The sequence below is a fragment of the Coregonus lavaretus genome, assembly GCF_964263955.1.
Source record: "Coregonus lavaretus genome assembly, chromosome: 40".
NCBI lineage: Eukaryota > Metazoa > Chordata > Actinopteri > Salmoniformes > Salmonidae > Coregonus > Coregonus lavaretus.
Genome location: NC_140027.1, coordinates 314,527 through 337,390, shown reverse-complemented (window position 1 = coordinate 337,390; position 22,864 = coordinate 314,527). Strand labels below are relative to the sequence as shown.

The 22,864-nt window shown below is 45.0% G+C and overlaps 3 protein-coding genes and 1 pseudogene across 4 annotated transcripts in view; 2 read left to right on the top strand and 2 right to left on the bottom strand.

Annotated features, from left to right (window-relative positions):
* LOC311113253 (potassium voltage-gated channel subfamily KQT member 5-like) overlaps nt 1-22,864 on the bottom strand; it is a 182,042-nt gene that overhangs the window by 133,156 nt on the left and 26,022 nt on the right. The window lies entirely within an intron of this gene.
* On the top strand, nt 1,816-11,480 carry LOC311113331 (NACHT, LRR and PYD domains-containing protein 12-like; annotated as a pseudogene). The gene is made up of 9 exons (XR_014615938.1): nt 1,816-1,851; nt 6,299-7,234; nt 8,519-8,866; nt 9,212-9,379; nt 9,498-9,668; nt 9,976-10,119; nt 10,192-10,365; nt 10,662-10,835; nt 11,057-11,480. The product of XR_014615938.1 is annotated as an NACHT, LRR and PYD domains-containing protein 12-like (transcript).
* Nucleotides 12,736-13,959, top strand: LOC311113255 (uncharacterized protein). Its single transcript, XM_084156463.1, has 2 exons — nt 12,736-13,217; nt 13,350-13,959. Exons 1-2 carry the CDS (start codon nt 12,780-12,782, stop codon nt 13,773-13,775), a joined length of 864 nt encoding a protein of 287 aa, XP_084012589.1. The 5' UTR covers nt 12,736-12,779; the 3' UTR covers nt 13,776-13,959.
* Nucleotides 18,270-22,864, bottom strand: part of LOC311113722 (ras and Rab interactor 2-like) — a gene marked incomplete at its 5' end in the record, with an annotated part of 5,754 nt that continues 1,159 nt past the window's right edge. Inside the window, 3 exons of the mRNA XM_084157028.1 lie at nt 18,270-20,673; nt 21,488-21,651; nt 22,629-22,763. Coding sequence (XP_084013154.1) covers nt 20,326-20,673; nt 21,488-21,651; nt 22,629-22,763 — 647 coding nt within the window. The 3' untranslated portion in view covers nt 18,270-20,325. The remainder of the gene's footprint in view (nt 20,674-21,487; nt 21,652-22,628; nt 22,764-22,864) is intronic.

Below are 22,864 nucleotides of genomic sequence, written 5' to 3'. Positions count from 1 at the left end.
ATACATAGTCAGGAAGGTGCAGGAAGCAATTGATGAGGTAGAGCGGTGGGTACTAATGTGGGGATTCAGGTTCTCTGTAGAGAAAACTCAAACAGTGTTCTTTACCAGGAGAAAGGTGGGAGATGAGGTATGCTTGAGGTTATATGGGAGAAACCTGGAGAGGGTGGAGGGCCTTCAAGTTCCTTGGGGTGTACTTTGATACTAGACTGACCTGTGCAGAACACATTGAGAGAGAGTGGGTAAGAGCGTTGTGCCAGTAACCGAAAGGCCGCTGGTTCTAATCCCCGAGCCGACTAGGTGAAAAATCTGTCAATGTGCCCTTAAGCAAGGCACTTAACCCTAATTGCTCCTGTAAGTCGCTCTGGATAAGAGCGTCTGCTAAATGACTAAAATGTAAATGAGAGTGATGGGAAAGTGTAAGAAGGTGCTAAATATGATGCGCTGTCTGACGGGGAAGGAGTGGGGGGCTGGGCGTTCCTCATTGAAGACCATGTATGTTGCATTGATCCGATCTGTAATATATTATGGAAGTATAGCGTATGGTTCAGCAGCCCAGACCTCACTGGAAAGGCTAGATGTCATACAGGGGCAAGGACTCAGAATATGTAGTGGGGCGTTTCGAACGTCCCCAGTGGCTACATTACAGGTGGAGATGGGGGATATGCCATTGCATATTAGGAGACAGCAGCTGGCAATGAATTATTGGGTCAACCTACAGGGACATGGGGTGTCTCATCCTGCGAAAGGGATTTTACAGTCATGCTGGGAACATGAGCGAAGACAGAACACGAGCTTTGGGTGGATGGGTAATACCCAGGCAAAGGAGATGGGAGTTTAGTCCAGCGGTAGTTATTCCTGTAAATCCACCATGGCTACTCCCGCCTCCAGTAGTTGATCTAGAAGTGTTGGAGAGACTACAGATAGATAGGGAGGGTGTTGATCCAGATGATTTCTTTAAGAGACGTCCGGAAACTGTGTATCAGGATTTTGTGGCCATTTACACAGATGGTTCAAAAGATCCAAGGACAGGACATACTGGGTCAGCATTTGTAGTGCAGGAATGTGGGGTGGAAGTCAGGAAACGTATTACAGATCATCTGGCTGTATATACGGTGGAGCTGATGGCCATACTGTTGGCCTTGCTGTGGGTGGAGGAAGTTAAGCCAGGCAGAGTAGTTATTTGCTCTGACTCATGTGCAGTGTTAATGAGTATCCAGTCCTTTAGCTCACGTAGCAGATAAGACCTGCTTTATGATGTGCTACAAACCCATGGCAGGATTAAACAGATGGGTATTCAGATAAGATTATTTAACCAGGTAAGCCAGTTGAGAAAAAGTTCTCATTTACAACTGCGACCTGGCCAAGATAAAGCAAAGCAGTGCGATAAAAAACAACAACACAGAGTTACATATGGGGTAAAACAAAACATAAAGTCAAAAATACAACAGAAAATATATATACAGTGTGTGCAAATGTAGCAAGTTATGGAGGTAAGGCAATAAATAGGCTATAGTGCAAAATAATTATAATTAGTATTAACACTGGAATGATAGATGTGCAAGAGATGATGTGCAAATAGAGATACTGGGGTGCAAATGAGCAAAATAAATAACAATATGATGGGCTGTTTACAGGTGCAGTGATCGGTAAGGTGCTCTGACAACTGATGCTTAAAGTTAGTGAGGGAGATAAGAGTCTCCAGCTTCAGAGATTTTTGCAATTCGTTCCAGTCATTGGCAGCAGAGAACTGGAAGGAATGGCGGCCAAAGGAGGTGTTGGCTTTGGGGATGACCAAAGGAGGTGTTGGCTTTGGGGATGACCACCCGTAGTATGCTGGAGCGCATACTACGGGTGGGTGTTGCTATGGTGACCAATGAGCTAAGATAAGGCGGGGATTTGCCTAGCAGTGATTTATAGATGGCCTGGAGCCAGTGGGTTTGGCGACAAATACAGTGAGGGAAAAAAGTATTTGATCCCCTGCTGATTTTGTACGTTTGCCCACTGATAACCAGGTGGGCGAATCGCATCTCTGCATGTCTGGCAGACATATCAGTATGGATGACGGATCACCACCTCAAGCTGAACCTTGGCAAGACGGAGCTGCTCTTCCTCCCGGGGAAGGACTGCCCGTTCCATGATCTCGCCATCACGGTTGACAACTCCATTGTGTCCTCCTCCCAGAGTGCGAAGAGCCTTGGCGTGACCCTGGACAACACCCTGTCGTTCTCCGCTAACATCAAGACGGTGACCCGATCCTGTAGGTTCATGCTCTACAACATTCGGAGAGTACGACCCTGCCTTACACAGGAAGCGGCACAGGTCCTAATCCAGGCACTTGTCATCTCCCATCTGGATTACTGCAACTCGCTGTTGGCTGGGCTCCCTGCCTGTGCCATTAAACCCCTACAACTCATCCAGAATGCCGCAGCCCGTCTGGTGTTCAACCTTCCCAAGTTCTCTCACGTCACCCAGCTCCTCCGCACACTCCACTGGCTTCCAGTTGAAGCTCGCATCTGTTACAAGGCCATGGTGCTTGCCTATGGAGCTGTGAGGGGAACGGCACCTCCGTACCTTCAGGCTCTGATCAGTCCCTACACCCAAACGAGGGCATTGCGTTCATCCACCTCTGGCCTGCTGCCTCCCCTTCCTCTGCGGAAGCATAGTTCCCGCTCAGCCCAGTCAAAACTGTTCGCTGCTCTGGCACCCCAATGGTGGAACAAGCTCCCTCACGACGCCAGGACAGCGGAGTCACTCACCACCTTCCGGAGACATTTGAAACCCCACCTCTTTAAGGAATACCTGGGATAGGATAAAGTAATCCTTCTACCCCCCCCCCCCCCCCAAAAAAAAATAAAAATAAATAAAAATAATTGTAAAGTGGTGAATGCACCAATTTGTAAGTCGCTCTGGATAAGAGCGTCTGCTAAATGACGTAAATGTAAATGTAATGATCAGTCTATAATTTTAATGGTAGGTTTATTTGAACAGTGAGAGACAGAATAACAACAACAAAAACCAGAAAAACGCATGTCAAAAATGTTATAAATTGATTTGCATTTTAATGAGGGAAATAAGTATTTGACCCCATCTCAATCAGAAAGATTTCTGGCTCCCAGGTGTCTTTTATACAGGTAACGAGCTGAGATTAGGAGCACACTCTTAAAGGGAGTGCTCCTAATCTCAGCTTGTTACCTGTATAAAAGACACCTGTCCACAGAAGCAATCAATTAATCAGATTCCAAACTCTCCACCATGGCCAAGACCAAAGAGCTCTCCAAGGATGTCAGGGACAAGATTGTAGACCTACACAAGGCTGGAATGGGCTACAAGACCATCGCCAAGCAGCTTGGTGAGAAGGTGACAACAGTTGGTGCGATTATTCGCAAATGGAAGAAACACAAAATAACTGTCAATCTCGCTTGGCCTGGGGCTCCATGCAAGATCTCACATCGTGGAGTTGCAATGATCATGAGAACGGTGAGGAATCAGCCCAGAACTACACAGGAGGATCTTGTCAATGATCTCAAGGCAGCTGGGACCATAGTCACCAAGAAAACAATTGGTAACACACTACGCCGTGAAGGACTGAAATTCTGCAGCGCCCGCAAGGTCCCCCTGCTCAAGAAAGCACATATACAGGCCCGTCTGAAGTTTGCCAATGAACATCTGAATGATTCAGAGGAGAACTGGGTGAAAGTGTTGTGGTCAGATGAGACCAAAATCGATCTCTTTGGCATCAACTCAACTCGCCGTGTTTGGAGGAGGTGGAATGCTGCCTATGACCCCAAGAACACCATCCCCACCGTCAAACATGGAGGTGGAAACATTATGCTTTGGGGGTGTTTTTCTGCTAAGGGGACAGGACAACTTCACCGCATCAAAGGAACGATGGACGGGGCCATGTACCGTCAAATCTTGGGTGAGAACCTCCTTCCCTCAGCCAGGGCATTGAAAATGGGTCGGGAATGGGTATTCCAGCATGACAATGACCCAAAACACACGGCCAAGGCAACAAAGGAGTGGCTCAAGAAGAAGCACATTAAGGTCCTGGAGTGGCCTAGCCAGTCTCCAGACCTTAATCCCATAGAAAATCTGTGGAGGGAGCTGAAGGTTCGAGTTGCCAAACATCAGCCTCGAAACCTTAATGACTTGGAGAAGATCTGCAAAGAGGAGTGGGACAAAATCCCTCCTGAGATGTGTGCAAATTTGTTGGCCAACTACAAGAAACGTCTGACCTCTGTGATTGCCAGCAAGGGTTTTACCACCAAGTACTAAGTCATGTTTTGCAGAAGGGTCAAATACTTATTTCCCTCATTAAAATGCAAATCAATTTATAACATTTTTTACATGCATTTTTCTGGATTTTGTTGTTGTTATTCTGTCTCTCACTGTTCAAATAAACCTACCGTTAAAATTATAGACTGATCATGTCTTTGTCAGTGGGCAAACGTACAAAATCAGCAGGGGATCAAATACTTTTTTCCCTCACTGTATGTAGTGAGGACCAGCCAACAAGAGCGTACAGGTCACAGTGGTGGGTAGTATATGGGGCTTTGGTGACAAAACGGATGGCACTGTGATAGACAACATCCAATTTGCTGAGTAGAGTGTTGGAGGCTATTTTGTAAATCGCCGAAGTCAAGGATCGGTAGGATAGTCAGTTTTACGAGGGCATATTTGGCAGCATGAGTGAAGGAGGCTTTGCTGCAAAATAGGAAGCCGATTCTAGATTTAACTTTGGATTGGAGATTCTTAATGTGAGTCTGGAAGGAGAGTTTACAGTCTAACCAGACACCTAGGTATTTGTAGTTGTCCACATACTCTAGGTCAGACCCGTCGAGAGTAGTGATTCTAGTCGGGTGGGCGGGTGCCAGCAGCGTTCGATTGAAGAGCATGCATTTAGTTTTACTAGTGTTTAAGAGCAGTTGGAGGCTACTGAAGGAGTGTTGTATGTCATTGAAGCTTGTTTGGAGGTTTGTTAACACAGTGTCCAATGAAGGGCCAGATGTATACAAAATGGTGTCGTCTGCGTAGAGGTGGATTTGAGAGTCACCAGCAGCAAGAGCGACATCATTGATATACACAGAGAAAAGAGTCGGCCCAAGAATTGAAACCTGTGGCACCCCCATAGAGACTGCCATAGGTCCAGACAACAGGCCCTTTGATTTGACACATTGAAATCTGAGAAGTAGTTGGTGAACCAGGCGAGGCAGTCATTTGAGAAACCAAGGCTATTTAGTCTGCCAATAAGAATGCGGTGGTTGACAGAGTCGAAAGCCTTGGCCAGGTCGATGAAGACGGCTGCACAGTACTGTCTATTATCGATCGCGGTTATAATATCGTTTAGGACCTTGAGCGTGGCTGAGGTGCACCCATGACCAGCTCGGAAACCGGATTGCATAGCGGAGAAGGTACGGTGGGATTCGAAATGGTCGGTGATCTGTTTGTTGACTTGGCTTTCAAAAACTTTCGAAAGGCAGGGCAGGATGGATATAGGTCTGTAACAGTTTGGATCTAGAGTGTCACCCCCTTTGAAGAGGGGGATGACCGCGGCAGCTTTCCAATCTCTGGGGATCTCAGACGTTACCAAAGAGAGGTTGAACAGGCTAGTAATAGGGTTTGCGACAATTTCGGCGGCTAGTTTTAGAAAGAAAGGGTCCAGATTGTCTAGCCCAGATGATTTGTAGGGGTCCAGATTTTTCAGCTCTTTCAGAACATCAGCTGTCTGAATTTGTGTGAAGGAGAGGTGGGGGGGGGGGCATGGGCAAGTTGCAGCGGAGGGTGCAGAACTGGTGGCCGGGGTAGTGGTATCCAGGTGGAAAGCATGGCCAGCCATAGCAAAATGCTTGTTGAAATTCTCGATTATTGTGGTGATAGTGTTTCCTAGCCTCAGTGCAGTGGGCAGCTGGGAGGAGGTGCTCTTATTCTCCATGGACTTTACAATGTCCCAGGATGCAAATTTCTATTTGAAAAAGCTAGCCTTTGCTTTCCTAACTGCTTGTGTATATTGGTTTCTGACTTCCCTGAAAAGTTGCATATCGCGGGGGCTATTTGATGCTAATGCAGTACGCCACAGGATGTTTTTGTGCTGGTCAAGGGCAGTCAAGTCTGAGGAGAACCAGGGGCTATATCTGTTCTTAGTTCTGTATTTTTTGAATGGTGCATGTTTATTTAAGATTGAGAGGAAATTACTTTTAAAGAACAACCAGGCATCCTCTACTGACGGAATTAGATCTATATCCATCCAGGATACCTGGGCCAGGTCAATTCGGAAGGCCTGCTCGCTAAAGTGTTTTAGGGAGCGTTTGACAGTGATGAGGGGTGGTCGTTTGACAAGGACCAAGCCAATGCAATTATCGACTACTTGAAGTACTCAAAAAGCCTCTACGTCTTATGCCAGATACCTATTATCTGTTCGATTTGTGCGTCACTCCTTGGGAGACAGACATGGCTATCCAATAAAGAATGTGACCCCGGAGCTCTGACTCCAATGTACACTGACCTACTCGCCCTGTTTCAAACACGGGACCATAATACACAGAAGATGGCTATTACATTTGGGGAACTAGCCTTTAAGCAGTTGGTGAAAGGCAACACAGTTTTCTACAGGGAAGACCTACGAGAGTGCGACATTGACTCTCGAGGGGTCCGAGTTTGCAAAAGGAAGCATACCCATCTTCAGGGAGGATATTGGGCACAATCAAAAGAAGATCTACTACTTTGGGCATACTACCATTCAGGACTTCTTTGCTGCAATGTGGTTTCTTCAATCCTGCAACAGCTAAGACGAAAACCTGAGGAATGCAGTGGACATGGCCTTGCAGAGCAAAAACGGAAAGCTGGACCTCTTCCTCCGCTTCCTCCTCGGCATCTCGCAGAGCTTCATCCAGTCAATCGCAGAGGCCAGCTACAACTCGTCGAATACACTGACGGAAATGGTAGAGTATATCCAGAAGAAGGTCATGGAGAATCCCGCTTTACCGAAGACAGTCAACCTGCTGAACTGCCTGATGGAACTGGGTGACAGCTCTCTAGAAACTGATTGCGTGCACTTTCTCAAGACGGGAATCCCCCCAGATGCCAAATACCCATGTGCACATTGGTCTGACCTGTCCGCTCTTTTAATGGCACTGACGTCTGGGTCAACAGACATGCTTGGGTTGGAAGTAAAGAAGAGAGGAGACAAGGAACTTCTGAGGATGCTGCCAGTGATCAAAGCTTGCCAGAGAGCCACGTAAGTACTTGGTCATTTAACAATACCAGCTATTACAGTGAGCTCCACTATTATTGGGACAGTGACACATTTGTTGTTGTTTTGGCTCTGTACTCCAGCACTTTGGATATGATATGATACAATTTTTATCCATATTGGGTGAACCGTGTAGAAATTACAGCACTTTTTGTACATGGGCTAGTCCCCCCATTTTTATAGGACCAAAACGATTGTGTTTAGAAACATGTTCTATTCTTATTTACAATAAAAGTGCATCCAACATGATACACTACATTATTTACCATTCATTTCAATTTGTAGAGTCACAAGCTTGATGTAGTCATTGCGTGCTATGAATATGGGACCAAATGCTTCACTTTTTACTGCTTTAATACACATAAGTGAATTTGGCCCAATACTTTTGGTCCCCTAAAATGGGGGGACTATGTACAAAAAGTGCTGTAATTTCTAAACGATTCACCCGATATGGATGAAAATACCCTAAAAGTAAAGCCGACAATCTGCACTTTAGACTCATAGTCATTGTATCAGAGCCAAAACAAACAAAAAATGTGTCAAAGCCAAAACAAACAAAAAAATGTGTCACTGTCTCAATACTTTTGGCACTCACTGTATATATCGATATGAAATATCTGCAACACACAAGATAATTGTCATCACAGTGATGTAATTCAGGTTTGTTGGTTTTATGGTCATTACACAGTTCTGTTAGTTTAGGGTCTGCTAGTATGGCTATGTTATTTTTGATTCCCTAACTCGCCTTCCTATTTTTTTCAATCATTTTAATTCAATTAAAGGTTTGACTTAAGTGGTAAGTCATGGCTTACCACTTAAGTGTTCCTAATCACTCAGGTGAACTTAACGTAAAATATGAATGGGAATATACTTCAGTTAGATTTTACTCATAAGAATTTCTAGGGGTGCCAATAATTGTGGCACACGTTTCGGATAAAAATATTTATTTCATTTATTTCACATTAATTTTTTTCAATCATTTTTATTCAATTAAAGGTTTGATTTTTGTGAATATTTTTGAATGAAAGACCAAGAGGATAAACAGCAAATAACATTTTTTCACAGCCCGTTTTGTTCATATTTACCAAGGGTGCCAATATTAGTGGAGGGCACTGTATATCGATATGAAATGTCCGTAATGCACAAGATAATTGTCATCAAAATGATGTAATTCAAGTTTGTTGGGCTCGTCTTACAGTTTTGGGGGTTCAAGTGGCTAATAGTATGACTTCTAATGTTCTTTTTGATTCCATAAACCCTCCCCACCAGGCTGTCATATCACAACCTGACTGAGAAATCCTGTGAATGTCTGGCCTCGGCGCTCACCTCAAAGGTGTCCAATCTTAAAGCTCTGGACCTGAGTTTCAACACGCTGAAGGACACAGGAGTGCAGCTACTGGCGACCGGCCTGGCCAAGCCACACTGCCGACTGGAGAGACTGAACCTGTCCGGCTGCAGGGTGAAACAGGATGGCTTTTCCGCTCTGGCCAAAGCTCTCAAATCCAACCCCTCGCACCTGCGAGAGCTGGATCTGAGCGGCAACGAACCGGGAGAATCGGGGATGTTTCTTCTCGTTGACGGACTAAAGGTTGTTAAGTGCGAACTGCAGATCCTGAAGTGAGTATTGAATCAGTGGCCCGTTCTGATCATGTGTTCCCCCACTTCTAACATCATTTAATTCAGTTCCCCTATGGGTTTATCCTGTGGTTTGATGCAAATGAAGTTCTCCTCATAAAGGAAATACAGTTGTCTTCTAAACTATTTTACATTATTTTAAGGGTATAATGTAGTTGTATTGAGCTAGGACAGTGAAGAGGAGAGTTTGCGAGTCAGAATGGCATGGGTCGGATTTGAACTCATGCCGACTCTGGTAGCCTAGGCTGTACATCTGTGCTGGGGTCCGTGGCACTAACCTCTGGACCACATAGGCCACGTCTTCTAAAGTATTTTAATCTTTATTAGGCTCTCAAACTGCAAGCTGGGCCTGGTGCTGTGCCAAGCGCTGTCAGTGTTGCTGATAGACAACCCCAGACACCTGAGAGAGCTGGACATCAGCATGAACAACCTGGGAGACGGGGGGGTGGAGATGCTCATGGATTTACTGAAGTCAACCCAGATATACAAACTGGAGTGAGTACCGCTGGGACTAATACATAGTGCTTTAACTAAATGGGTATTGAGAGAGCACACACATACACATTCCACCTCACTGATTCTAAAGTGGAATACATGTTTTCTCCACCACCAGGTTGTACTGTTGTCAGGTCACTGAGAAATGCTGTGAGAACATGTCTGGATGTCTGGTGAACATCCCCAGTCTGAAGGAGCTCAACCTGAGCAACAACAACCTGAAGGATGAGGGGGTCAAGATGCTCTGCAAAGCCTTCGGACTGCCCGGCTGTCAACTGGAGAAACTCAAGTAAGCTAGCTTACCCCACAGAGAGTGTAAGGACCTATCTCCCCTAGCCCCTACTCCATGTAAGCTGACAGACTTTGGTTGGTTCAAATACTATTTGAAATTATTTCAAATACTGTCAAACTTGGGTTGATTGAGCTTGCCTGGCACAATGGAACCAATTGAATAGTCGCAAAAGTGCAAACCCTGTTCGGCCATCTGGCTCTCCAAGCGAACGTTTAAATTCTCTGAAAAATAGTATTTGAACCTAGATCTGGAGCTGAAGATTGAAGAGTGTTGCTTTTTCTTTACCTCTGTCTTGTCTCGCCAGTGTGGCGAGCTGTGGCATCACCCTAGCCAGAGGGTTTCATTTCAACTCTATCCTCAAAGAGCTGGACATCAGCAGGAACCATCTGGGCGACTCGGATGACTGGGCCGATGTCTTATTCTGCTTGTTTTCACTTGAGACCCTCAGGTGAGTTCTGCAACGGTTAGACCTAGTGTGTGTGGCAACTTTCTCTCAATGTAATTACCTCTCCCCACCTAGGCTGAGTGACTGTAAACTGACAGAGAAATGCTGTGGGGACCTGGTTAAAGCTCTCGGCTCCAACCTCACCAAACTGAAAGAGCTGGATCTCTCTGGAAACGACATGGGCGACAGCGGTGTGAATACACTCTACTTGGAACTGACCTCCAGGTGCTGTACACTGGAGAGACTGTTGTAAGTAACATCATTAGAGAGTTATAAAGCACATGGCTTGGTCTATGATATTGCATCGCAGGCTCTTCACACAATGAATTATTATAAGCATATTCACAAAATGACTTGGCCATTTGTTCACTTATAAATCACTCATACAATTTATAAAGCATTTTTAAAGTCTTGTTGAACGACACAAATTGAAGATCTTTTCTCCCTCTCTGGTGACCTTCTCCACTATCTTTCTCTCTATCCCCATCTCTCTCCCCCACATTCGCCCTTTCTCTCTTTCCACCCCCCCCTCCCTCTCTTTCCAGTCTGAGATGCTGTGGGATCACAGCAGAGGGCTGCTCCTCCCTAGCCTTAGCCCTGAAGTCCAGCCACTCCAGCATCACAGAGCTAGGCCTGATGGGAAACGACACGGGAGAAGATGGACTGAGAATTCTCTCTGCCATCAGGGACGACCCACGCTACAAACTACAGACTCTAGAGTAAGTACTGGTGCCATCAAAGCTTACAATGATGTTAGTCATTGATTTATAATGACTTTTGTGGCTGTAAATCCTTGTGTGTGTGTCAACCTTCCATCATTGGATTGTGTGGCCCACAGGTATTTTTAGTCAGTGGAAGATTCTGCTAGAATAGGGAGGAAATGAGAACATTATTTTGTAGTATTATATGTCTATGGTGGTAACACTATTCTTTGTTCTAGAATCAACGATTGAGAGAGGTCTTGACTCGCTTGATGGGGTTCTTCTTGGCATCTCAGCTTGATCCTCAAGTTCCGTAATTGCCCTGGTGAAAAGTGGTTCATTGTAAAGGGAATATGATGCTATCTCGGACGCAGACTGGGATTTGCTTTCAGATTATTGAATTGATTGTTGTACAGACTTATTAAAGAAGTGCCTAAACCTGAAAAGTTAATTATATAGAATTGTTTAAAGTAGGATGCCATTTAGGATGTAACCAGTGTCTGTGTACTGAACGATGTTACTCAGTACCTCTAGCCTCAATCAAGTCCATGCAGTATTTTTTGCACATCAATGTCAAGATGTTACAGTATACGATGTAGCCTTTACTGAAGAGACGGGGGATGCTATGTTTTACATAATTACCTTATTGTGTTTTCTTGTTTAACCGAGGAAGTGGGACTGAATGAATGAGCCATTTGAAGACGTTTTCACCCCCCCCCCCCCCCCAGGGAACCGTCTTTTTGGCGTTTAGTGTCAAAAACTCATTAAAACATTCTAAAATGAATTAAAACATTGCATTAATAAACAGTTTATTAAAATATTGTATATATGTTGCTGATAAATAAATATTAAAACATTCATTAAATGTATTAAAACATAGTATTAATCAACTGTACTATTATAAGTTAGTAGGACTATTTTTCTATTTTCTCAGAAATACTGAGTTAGGTAGGAGGATTTAGACATTTGGAGCTGATGTTGGAAACCGTGATTGACCACACACTCCTGCACAGGAGGTGGCGGCATGCACCTTTAACGTTTGTTTGCGGATCGCCATTATCATATGAATATCATAGAAGAAGATGGAGACGCGAAAGAGGAATGGATGTCATTCATACAATAGCAAGACCGAGAATGGCGGTGCGAGAAGCGCTGGTAATGCTACGAGATTTGGATGAGATGGAGTCAGATGGAGGGGAGGAACTTGATGCTGAGATCGACTCTGATGATGAATGGGAGAATTCTTCATTACATTCTGATTCTGACTGCGATTCTGACTATGAGCCTGTTCTGCCTCGGCGCAAGAGAGCCCGAACAATGCCCACTGTGCTGGCGTCACTAACTGAGATAGAGAGAGAGGAGACAGGGAAGGACGGCACGGTTTGGATAAAAGAGCCTGCTGACAATGCTCCGAGTCGATTATCAGCACATAATGGAATCCAAGTGGAGTCGGGTCCTACACCTTACGCAAAAGACAGAATCGACAGCGCATTCGACACCTTTCATTGTTTATGTGACATGGAGATGTTGCAGCAAATCAGGGACTGTACTGTAGCTGAGGCGCACAGAGCAAAAGGAGACAAAACGTGGGACATATCTGTGGATGAGCTGGAAGCGTTCATTGCGCTCCTGTATGTCCGTGGACTGTACGGAGGAAAGAACACGCCTTTGGAGAGCCTCTGGTCAGACAGGTATGGGATCACTTTCTTCCGAGACACCATGCCACGGAACCGCTTCAGAGAAATCATGCGATACCTGCGTTTTGACGCAAGAGAGACCAGACGCATGCGCCTGGAAACTGACAAATTCGCCTTAGTATCAGAAGTTTGGAACGCGTTTGTACATAACTGTGTTACGTCTTACAAGCCAGGAGTGAACATCACTGTTGAGGAGCAATGGTTCCCCACGAAAACGAAATGTCGCTTTACGCAGTACATCCCCTACAAGCAAGACAAGTGGGGCATGAAGTTTCGGTTGGCAGCTGATGTCGACAGCAAGTATGTGCTGAATGTCTTTCCATATCTGGGGAAAGATGAATCTCAGCAGCCTGAAAATGTGGTGATGAGGCTTGTAGAACCGTACCTTGGCAAGGGTAGAAATGTAAACACGGACGAGGTCTTCACATCACTGCCATTGGCAAACAAGTTGATTGACAAGAACACAAGCCTGGTTGGGGTGGTGAATAAGATGAGACGGGAGCTGCCTCCATCTGCATGCGACCAGTCACAAGCAGAGCTGTTCTCCACAACAGTGCTGAAGCACGACAAAGCAACACTTACGGTTTACAGAAAGAAGCCTAGAAAAAACGTCTGTATCCTGAGCACTATGCATCCGACAGTTGCCATTGGCGGTGACACAAGGAGAAAACCGGATACCATGATGCACTATAACAGCAAAAATGTAGGCTATTAGGCCTATACATTTAGGCTACACATTTAAGCGCACTTTGCCATATTTCATGCACTGTGCTCTTCTGCAACAAATGTGTATTTCTTTCCTATTACTTTGCTAACGTTTAATACTCTATTCCAGGTTGGTGTGGATAAGATGGCCAGACAGTTCACGGTGAAAGGTGGAACTCGCCGCTGGCCTGTTGCCGTATTCTACAACCTGCTCGACCTGGCTGCTATCAACGCGCACGTTTTGTTCACCCAGTGTACCGGCAAGACAACGCCACGGCGAGATTTCATCATGGATCTGGCATGGGAGCTTCGTGAGAACCACATGAGGGCCAAGACGAAGGCAGCTGCAGCTGCCAAGGAAGCAGCCAAGGCCGCACCGCCTCCTTCCCGGGCACCCATCCAGCTCCCAGCTGGGAAGAGAACACAGTGCCAGGTGAAGACGCAGTGTGCACGGAACCAGGCCCATGAAAGCTGTGCACAATGCCACCGATTTGTTTGTGGGTCTTGCACCCACAAAGGTCCGAAGCTATGCGCTGACTGTGGATCAGAGCAATAGAGGAGAAAATAAGAAACTGATTAATGCATAAAAGGCACATATCCCACTCAAGGCACAGGCGAGGGCACAATACCGTGTCAAACTCCAAACTAATGAACAAATGACTCTTGTTTTGTGTCATGGATATTTTTCAATGAATATCCCCATATGTATTTAATGTTTCACATGTGTTTTGCACTCTTTATAAAAGTTGGCGCTTCTGTGAATGCATAAATCAGTTGACCGTGCATGTCTTGAGGGAGATTATTTGACTATTGCTCTGTGATACTTTTAAGTAAATCTACTATACAAATACAATTGATTAAATCGTGTGTTTTTATTCCAAGAAAAACTCGAATACGTTTTAGAGGCCTGTGGATGAACGCAATGCCCTCGTTTGGGTGTAGGGACTGATCAGAGCCTGAAGGTACGGAGGTGCCGTTCCCCTCACAGCTCCGTAGGCAAGCACCATGGTCTTGTAGCAGATGCGAGCTTCAACTGGAAGCCAGTGGAGTGTGCGGAGGAGCGGGGTGACGTGAGAGAACTTGGGAAGGTTGAACACCAGACGGGCTGCGGCATTCTGGATGAGTTGTAGGGGTTTAATGGCACAGGCAGGGAGCCCAGCCAACAGCGAGTTGCAGTAATCCAGACGGGAGATGACAAGTGCCTGGATTAGGACCTGTGCCGCTTCCTGTGTAAGGCAGGGTCGTACTCTCCGAATGTTGTAGAGCATGAACCTACAGGATCGGGTCACCGCCTTGATGTTAGCGGAGAACGACAGGGTGTTGTCCAGGGTCACGCCAAGGCTCTTCGCACTCTGGGAGGAGGACACAACGGAGTTGTCAACCGTGATGGCGAGATCATGGAACGGGCAGTCCTTCCCCGGGAGGAAGAGCAGCTCCGTCTTGCCAAGGTTCAGCTTGAGGTGGTGATCCGTCATCCATACTGATATGTCTGCCAGACATGCAGAGATGCGATTCGCCACCTGGTTATCAGAAGGGGGAAAGGAGAAGATTAGTTGTGTGTCGTCTGCGTAGCAATGATAGGAGAGGCCATGTGAGGATATGACAGAGCCAAGTGACTTGGTGTATAGCGAGAATAGGAGAGGGCCTAGAACTGAGCCCTGGGGGACAACAGTGGTGAGAGCACGTGGTGCGGAGACAGCTTCTCGCCACGCCACTTGGTAGGAGCGACCGGTCAGGTAGGACGCAATCCAAGAGTGAGCCGCGCCGGAGATGCCCAGCTCGGAGAGGGTGGAGAGGAGGATCTGATGGTTCACAGTATCAAAGGCAGCAGACAGGTCTAGAAGGACAAGAGCAGAGGAGAGAGAGTTAGCTTTAGCAGTGCGGTGAGCCTCCGTGACACAGAGAAGAGCAGTCTCAGTTGAATGACCAGTCTTGAAACCTGACTGGTTTTGATCAAGAAGGTCATTCAACTGTATCCTCCAAGCTCATCATTAAGCTTGAGGCCCTGGGTCTGAACCCCGCCCTGTGCAACTGGGTCCTGGACTTCCTGACGGGCTGCCCCCAGGTGGTGAAGGTAGGAAACAACACCTCCACTTCGCTGATCCTCAACACTGGGGCCCCACAAGGGTGCATGCTCAGCCCCCTCCTGTACTCCCTGTTCACCCATGACTGCGTGGCCAAGCACGCCTCCAACTCAATCATCAAGTTTGCAGACGACACAACAGTAGTAGGCTTGATTACCAACAATGACGAGACAGCCTACAGGGAGGAAGTGAGGGCTCTGGGAGTGTGGTGCCAGGAAAATAACCTCTCACTCAACATCAACAAAACAAAGGAGATGATCGTGGACTTCAAGAAACATCGATGGGACCGCAGTGGAGAAGGTGGAAAGCTTCCAGTTCCTCGGCGTACACATCACTGACAAACTGAAATGGTCCACCCACACAGACTGTGTGGTGAAGAAGGCGCAACAGCGCCTCTTCAACCTCAGGAGGCTGAAGAAATTTGGCGTGGCATCTAAAGCCCTCACAAACTTCACAGATGCAAAATTGAGAGCGTCCTGTCGGGCTGTACCACCGCCTGGTACGGCAACTGCACCGCCCGCAACCGCAGGGCTCTCCAGAGGGTGGTGCGGTCTGCCCAACGCATCACCGGGGGCAAACTACCAGCCCTCCAGGAAACCTACAGCACCCGATGTCATAGGAAGGCCAAAAAGATAATCAAAGACAACAACCACCCGAGCCACTGCCTGTTCACCCCGCTATCATCCAGAAGGCGAGGTCAGTACAGGTGCATCAAAGCTGGGACAGAGAGACTGAAAAACATCTCAAGGCCATCAGACTGTTAAATAGCCTTCACTAGCACATTAGAGGCTGCTGCCTATATACGTAGATTAGAAATCACTGGCCACTTTAATAAATGTAACAATGTAACAATAATGTTTACATATCTTGCATTACTCATCTCATATGTATATACTGTATTCTATACTATTCTACTGTATCTTAGCCTATGCCGCTCTGACATTGCTCGTCCATATATTTATATATTCTTAATTCCATTGCTTTACTTAGATTTGTGTGTATTGGGTATATGTTGTGAAATTGTTAGATATTACTTGTTAGATATTACTGCACTGTCGGAGCTAGAAACACAAGCATTTCGCTACACCCGCAATAACATCTGCTAAACACGTGTATGTGACCAATAACATTTTATTTGATTTGATTATGGGTGAGCGATATAAGCAATGTTGAATAATCAATCCATGGTTAGTTATCACTCATCAACGTGAATGAAAATGTTGGGTGTGCTTCAGATGGCTATATCAGTCCACTAATACAGGACTAGTAAAGGCCCAGTGACTTTTGTGATTTTTTGTTGTTGTTTATTTTAAAAAAAGATTCTGATTTGTCAGGGGGTGCTGCAACACCCTCAGCACCCCTACTTCCCGCGCCTATGACCTCATGCCGGGATGACTGTGGTCCTTCTCACAGGGAAGAAACGCCCACCTTGCATCCATTTACATCGAGATACGATTTAATGATGTGCTATAAACTTGGACGTCAGTGCGCTGACCGGCCATTTACTCAGACCAGAGATCCCTCGATATAGCACTGAGGAGATCCATGAGGAGTTGGAATGCCAACACATCCCCACCTTCATCAGCCCCAAAGATTTCGATGGACTCCTGCGAGAGGGCTTTTATATGGATCACATGCGATAGAGTTTGCCGGGCTATCACATTAATCACGCATTGTAGTCTAAAAAGGCTCAAGTCTAAAGTCAAGAGACAGTTGAAGTGTTGGCCACCACATGCTTATGGCAAATAACACCAGATCGAAAACATGCACAAGAAAGGAGAGGAGAAGAGATTAATTCATGCACCGAGGAGGATAATACTGTGTCCGATCTAGCTTTAAGGACTCTTGTTTATATCATGAATATATTTACACAAATACTAATTTCTGCATTTAATGTTTCACATTTGTGATTTGCTAAATGTAATCTACAAATAAAACTGATAAAATTAATTACATTGTGGTGTTTTTATTAAAAGAAAAACGACAGTAACTGTTTGTAGAGTAACATTAGAAAATGAATCTTATTTCCCTGAAAGTGGAAATTCAATCGAAAATGTAGGGGTTGAAGAAGGCAGGAGAGAATGGGGGAGGGGGGTGGGGGGGGGGGGGTGGGGTCTTTGGTAGGAGAGGTGAAAATGTCTCCAAATGTAGGCTAATCTTCTTAATTCCTCATTCATAAAGTATATTCATTCCCACTTTAGTCCAATATGACAAAAAAATGGTCACTATGGTCAACTAAAGAACACCATAATAGGGCAATTGAGTTTTAATGTGTGCAAAAGACTACAGGGCATTTGGGAGAGGACACCCAAAACCATCTCCCATATTTTACCCCCCTCATTTCATCAACTTTCTTTGCATTTACATCCCAATTCAAAAATAAATTAAAATCCCCCAGAACATATACAAGATAAAAAATACAGTTTGGTTGGTTTAGCAGTAGTGTTTTAAGCATTGCATTAAGTGCCATCATATTAACCGAACATACTACATATCCGTTTCTACTTGTCAAATTTGAATACAGCAAAACAGTGATGGAAAAATCATACAGGTGTTAGCGATTACAAAGTGTGTGAGGAGAATTTCAGTATGTGCAGTAGTGAAATTGTTAGAAATAGTTATGTTGTAACCTAATGATTACCATTATATCAACTGACTGTACAATACTTATCTCAATAAAACTGATGATGGTTCTCTTTTTAGAGATCACCAAACTCTCTCAGTAATACACACTAATACTGACTGAGATGAGATTGTACTTTATTAATCCTCAAGGGGAAATTAGTTTAGATTGTAGTTTCTTCTCAATAGCTTATAAGAAATCAGCCAGTGACCCCTATAGATAACAGATAGAAACATATTATATTATCGTTAACCAATAAACTTTCTAGAACAACTTTGACTATAGTCATTTCCATTTGCTGAGGCAGTTGATCTAGACAAAAGTTTAGTTGAGTCAATTCAGATTCTGTCTCCAAAATATTTATTGGTTTAACTTACTGGCATAAAATTGAACGGCATGAGGGGGAAATTATCTCAGGAACACACTGGTTACGTTTTCAATCCAAATACAATATGATTTTCCTATAAAAACACAATCTACACTTTTACATTGTCTACAGTTGACCAGCAATTGCAGCAAAATAATAATACAAAATATATTCACTTATATAATTTCATATAATTGCGTTTAAAAAAAGCACTCGCACATCTGCGTTATCTGATTGCATATGCGTGGGAATATGATAACCTCAAAGAAATGAGAAACCTGCACATTGCTCTTGCTCGTTTTAAAGCGTAATATTTTAAAATAAGTAATACGAGCAAGAGTAGAGTGCGGGTTTCTCTTTTATTTGAATATAATGGCATTGCAAATGGCAGTTAGTTTGTAGACTCAAGAGTATGCAAGTTGATATGATGTCCATACTGCTGCAAGTCATTCTTCAATGATCTTATAGGGGTCGCTAAATCCACATGAAAGTCCAGCCAACCGTCACATATCATCTGTTTAGCTTCTTCACACATTACACCAGGCCCACTGGGCACAGACGTCAAGTCAATGTCTAATCCATGTTGTTTCAACGTAATTTAATTGAAATGATGTGGAAACAACATTGATTCTACCAGTTTGTGCCCAGTGGGGTGGCTCAATTCAATCCATATCGCTGAAGTTCAGATTTATAGCGCGATTTAAATTTAAAGGCAATGTTCCCACGTTTATTGAGACTACATTCACGGTAAACTGCATTTGTCGGCTCAATCAGAAATGGGCATTTATTGTCATGAAACTTGCCCTGGAGGCAGCTCTGCAGTGTGGTCACTAGCTGGCACAGCCACAAAGTCATAAAAATCAGATTTGAAACCAAACCCTAACCTTAACTCTAACCTTAAACACACTGCTAACCTGAATGCCTAACCCTAACCTTTTGTTTACATGGATTTTTACGATATAGACAATCTTGGCTTTGCAGCTGTCCCATCTGGCAGAAATCAACCAGTGCTGCCTCCAGCAAGATTCAGCAAGATTTATGACAATAAACATCAACCTGCCGCTGAATTTCGGCGATACAGATTGAATCGAGCACCAGAAGTAATGTAAAAGACAACTGTGAGATCACACAGTCAGGTCATCCCATTCTATGTGTTGACATAGACAGAAAGGAGCAGCGCTTGACTTGATTTTGGGTGCCGGTACTGTTAAAATTCAGGTGCAGAAGCTCCACAATACTGTTGAGCTAATATTCTATAAGAGGAACAGGAGCTCAAGCAGCAGAACATTTGAGGTACTGGTACTCAGCTCCGTTGAGCTCCTGACCAAGTCAAGCACTGGAAAGGAGCAGAAGCTCTGCGTTCTCTAACCAGGTCCCAGTGTTAGAAGAAGACAGTCAGATACACTGACTTCTGCAAGAGGAGCATGCATGTCCATTTGTCCTTGTAACGAAAACAGACAGTCAGGATGTGATGTAAGAGAACTTCCTGGTCCGATGACCTCACAAAAGAGCCTGTACAAGGGTGTTTCTTGACCAACCAACTCCTGACGCTCACGTGCCGTATCCCTAAAAAGAGAGTGAAATGCATGCAGACACCAGACACTTCTCTCCACACCTGCTTCCTCTTTGTGTTTCCTTTTAGAAGAATAGGAACTACTTTTCCATTGAGTAGTCTTGAATCCCTTCACAACACACAAGATGTCAGCAACAGAGCTCAGCTAATGCTAAACCTCTCTTCTACTACAGACTAGTGTAGAATCAACATCAGACTATGACCCTATAGTTTAAACATACAGTGCATTTTTTCCATGTACGCCATTCACTATCATTCTATGGATATGTGCACGGTGTCCATATTAGGACATCCTCAGTCTCACCATTCAGGTATTGTACTTGTTCCACCAGCCAACGGTGCTCTCTCAGGTCTATGTGCTCTGAGTCTGAATTGTCCCTGTATGTGTTTGTACGCTGGTGTCAAATCCAATGTCCCCTCTAGGGATCAATAAAGTTTAATTTAAGTTTCAATAAAGTTTCATTCATCCAGTTGGCTAGGCAGTAGGCAGTTGCCATTGTGCTGGTTAGCTGGGATAGTTGGTATACACAGGTTAAGGTTGGGCACTCTGCGGTAGACAAAATGGAAGGGCGGCGAGTTCGGGCGGCTGTGTATCTCCGCTTTGATTCGCTGGGGGTGTGTGTCCGGGGCAAGCTGCTGACTGGTTGCCTCAGTGATGAGAAAGAGGTCGTGGTTCTCGGGGTCATGAACTTTGAACTTGTAGGCGCAGAGCGAGCATACTTCTTCGGTGGTGGAGTACGGGTGGACTAGGAGGGTTTTGGCTGTGCAGCCGCTGTTGACTTCTTGTAAGGCGACTCGCAGGTAGTTCTGAAGGAGAAGAGGTACAAGGAACGTGATACAGGTATCATTGATACAAAAATACATATATGCAAACATACAAAACAGATACAAAATATACACATGCAAAAACACATAGATGGAGACAGAAGTACACCGAGAAAATGACACAAAGAGAGAGAGAGAACATGACACGGATATCAGTTATATGCAGGTGCACATGCAGGAACAGAACTAAGACACAAATACACAGGAATGAAGTTTGGGTTCTGTGAAGACACACAGGGAGAAAGGTGAAGTAGCTCTGATACGGCTCTATAGCCTCTATCCTTATTATGGCATTTACAGGAGGATACAGCCATTTCAGGGCTAACAGAGAAAACCAAGACAATGCTTCATTAGTGCACAATCACATGCATTAGAATAGTCCTATCTCATCTACCTATCAGCTTCCTTCTCAATATCACTCCCTCCTAGATTACCCCTAACCCGAAAATAAACCACATATTTTTCTTCCAAAAGTGTCTTCATAGCTCAAGATCATTTTTTAATACAGATCCGGATATAGAAGGATAGTCTCGGCATGTCAGCACCGGTGCTTCTCATGCAGATTGGTGTAGAGTGAAGTTGCCCCTTGATGCTGATCTTGGGTCAGTTTTGCATTTCCCCCAACTAATGGTTAAGGTTGGGATTGGGGGAAAGAAAGCTGATCCTAGATCTGTACTTAAGGGAAACTTCACACTGGAGCCATGCAGATCCAGTCCCCCGGTCTCGTGGGAGGCGTTTTAGGGGGGTGTTCTTTCAAACTCACTGCCTGGGGGTCAGATGGGGGTCAGGGCGATACCTGGAAGTCATCCATGGAGGGTGCCATGCGCTGGGCGGTGCGTCGGCGGTGCCACTGGTGCAGGGTGTCTCTGGCCTCGGAGCTGAGGACCCTGGCTGCCTGTTCCTCCTGGAAGTTCTTGATGAGAGCCATGGCCCCGTACGCACTGGTCAGGTAGTAGCCACCTGGGAGAGGGAGGGATGGGGAGAAGGAGAGAGCAGGCAGGGAAGGAGGAGAACCAGGAAGATAAATATTATACATGTTAATATGGGCATGCTGTGGTTTGACTGTGGACGTGTTAATGGTTCAACGAGGCCATACGAAGTGGAAAATGATGCATATGGTTTGTGTGTTGGTGAAGAATACATTCTGGTGTATAAGTGAGTATATTGCATTGCACTCCTACAGTCTGTGTGGGACTGAGAACAGGACACAAACACACAACCTAGATTAGAGGAAGTGCCCTGGCAAGATAATCATCAGGAAGCCCCTCACTAGCGGGACAATACCTTTTCCAAGGGAACCCACCCACACCTTATGAACATTCCAATCCATTTAAGTCACATCGTCTTCCTGTGGAACAAACTTGTTTCCTACCAAGCCTGCCTTCCAGTCTGGGCTTAAACTTGACCTGTAGTTGCCCTGCATGACTTCAACTAACACATATTCATGGTTATGAACTTGATTTCAAGATAAAATGTCTGTTTATTGCAGAAAACAATGATGTTAGGTAGAGTGTACCAAGATTCTAGATGTAATTTATTATAGACCTGTCTAGATCTAATTTGACTGTGAGTTAGAGTGAGTTTAGGGCTATGTTTTTACTTTGGTTTGTGATACGGACACACAGGAGGACTTGATAGAAAACTAACCAGATTGTATTATCCTGACCCAGTTCCGAAGTTGGACTATGATTGGTTCAGGCAGACCTATTGTCAATCCAGACACTGCTTCTGTACTTGTGTGAAGGTGAGATCTGTCACCCCAAAACCTTGCAAGACGGCATGTTCACTGGGTCTCTTTACAGCATGACACAACATGAGCTTGACTCATTCTGATAGATAAAGGTGAGATAGATCAGGTAGACTCCTCTCTTCTATGATCAGTCCAGGTAAACTGTATACTGTGGTATTGAATCCAGTGTCATTATGTGATGGTAGACCTACCTCTCCATGCAGCAGTGAGGGGTCCAGCAGCTCCATCATGTAGAGGATCTCAGTGTCCAGCTGAGGCATGTCACACTGGGCCAGGACATAGGTCAGCATCGGTAGGAAGTCATCTGCTCCGTACATCCTCCCTGAGAGAGAGAGAGAGAGAGAGAGAGAGAGAGAGAGAGAGAGAGAGAGAGAGAGAAGAGAGAGAGAGAGAGAGAGAGAGAGAGAGAGAGTGGAGAGAGAG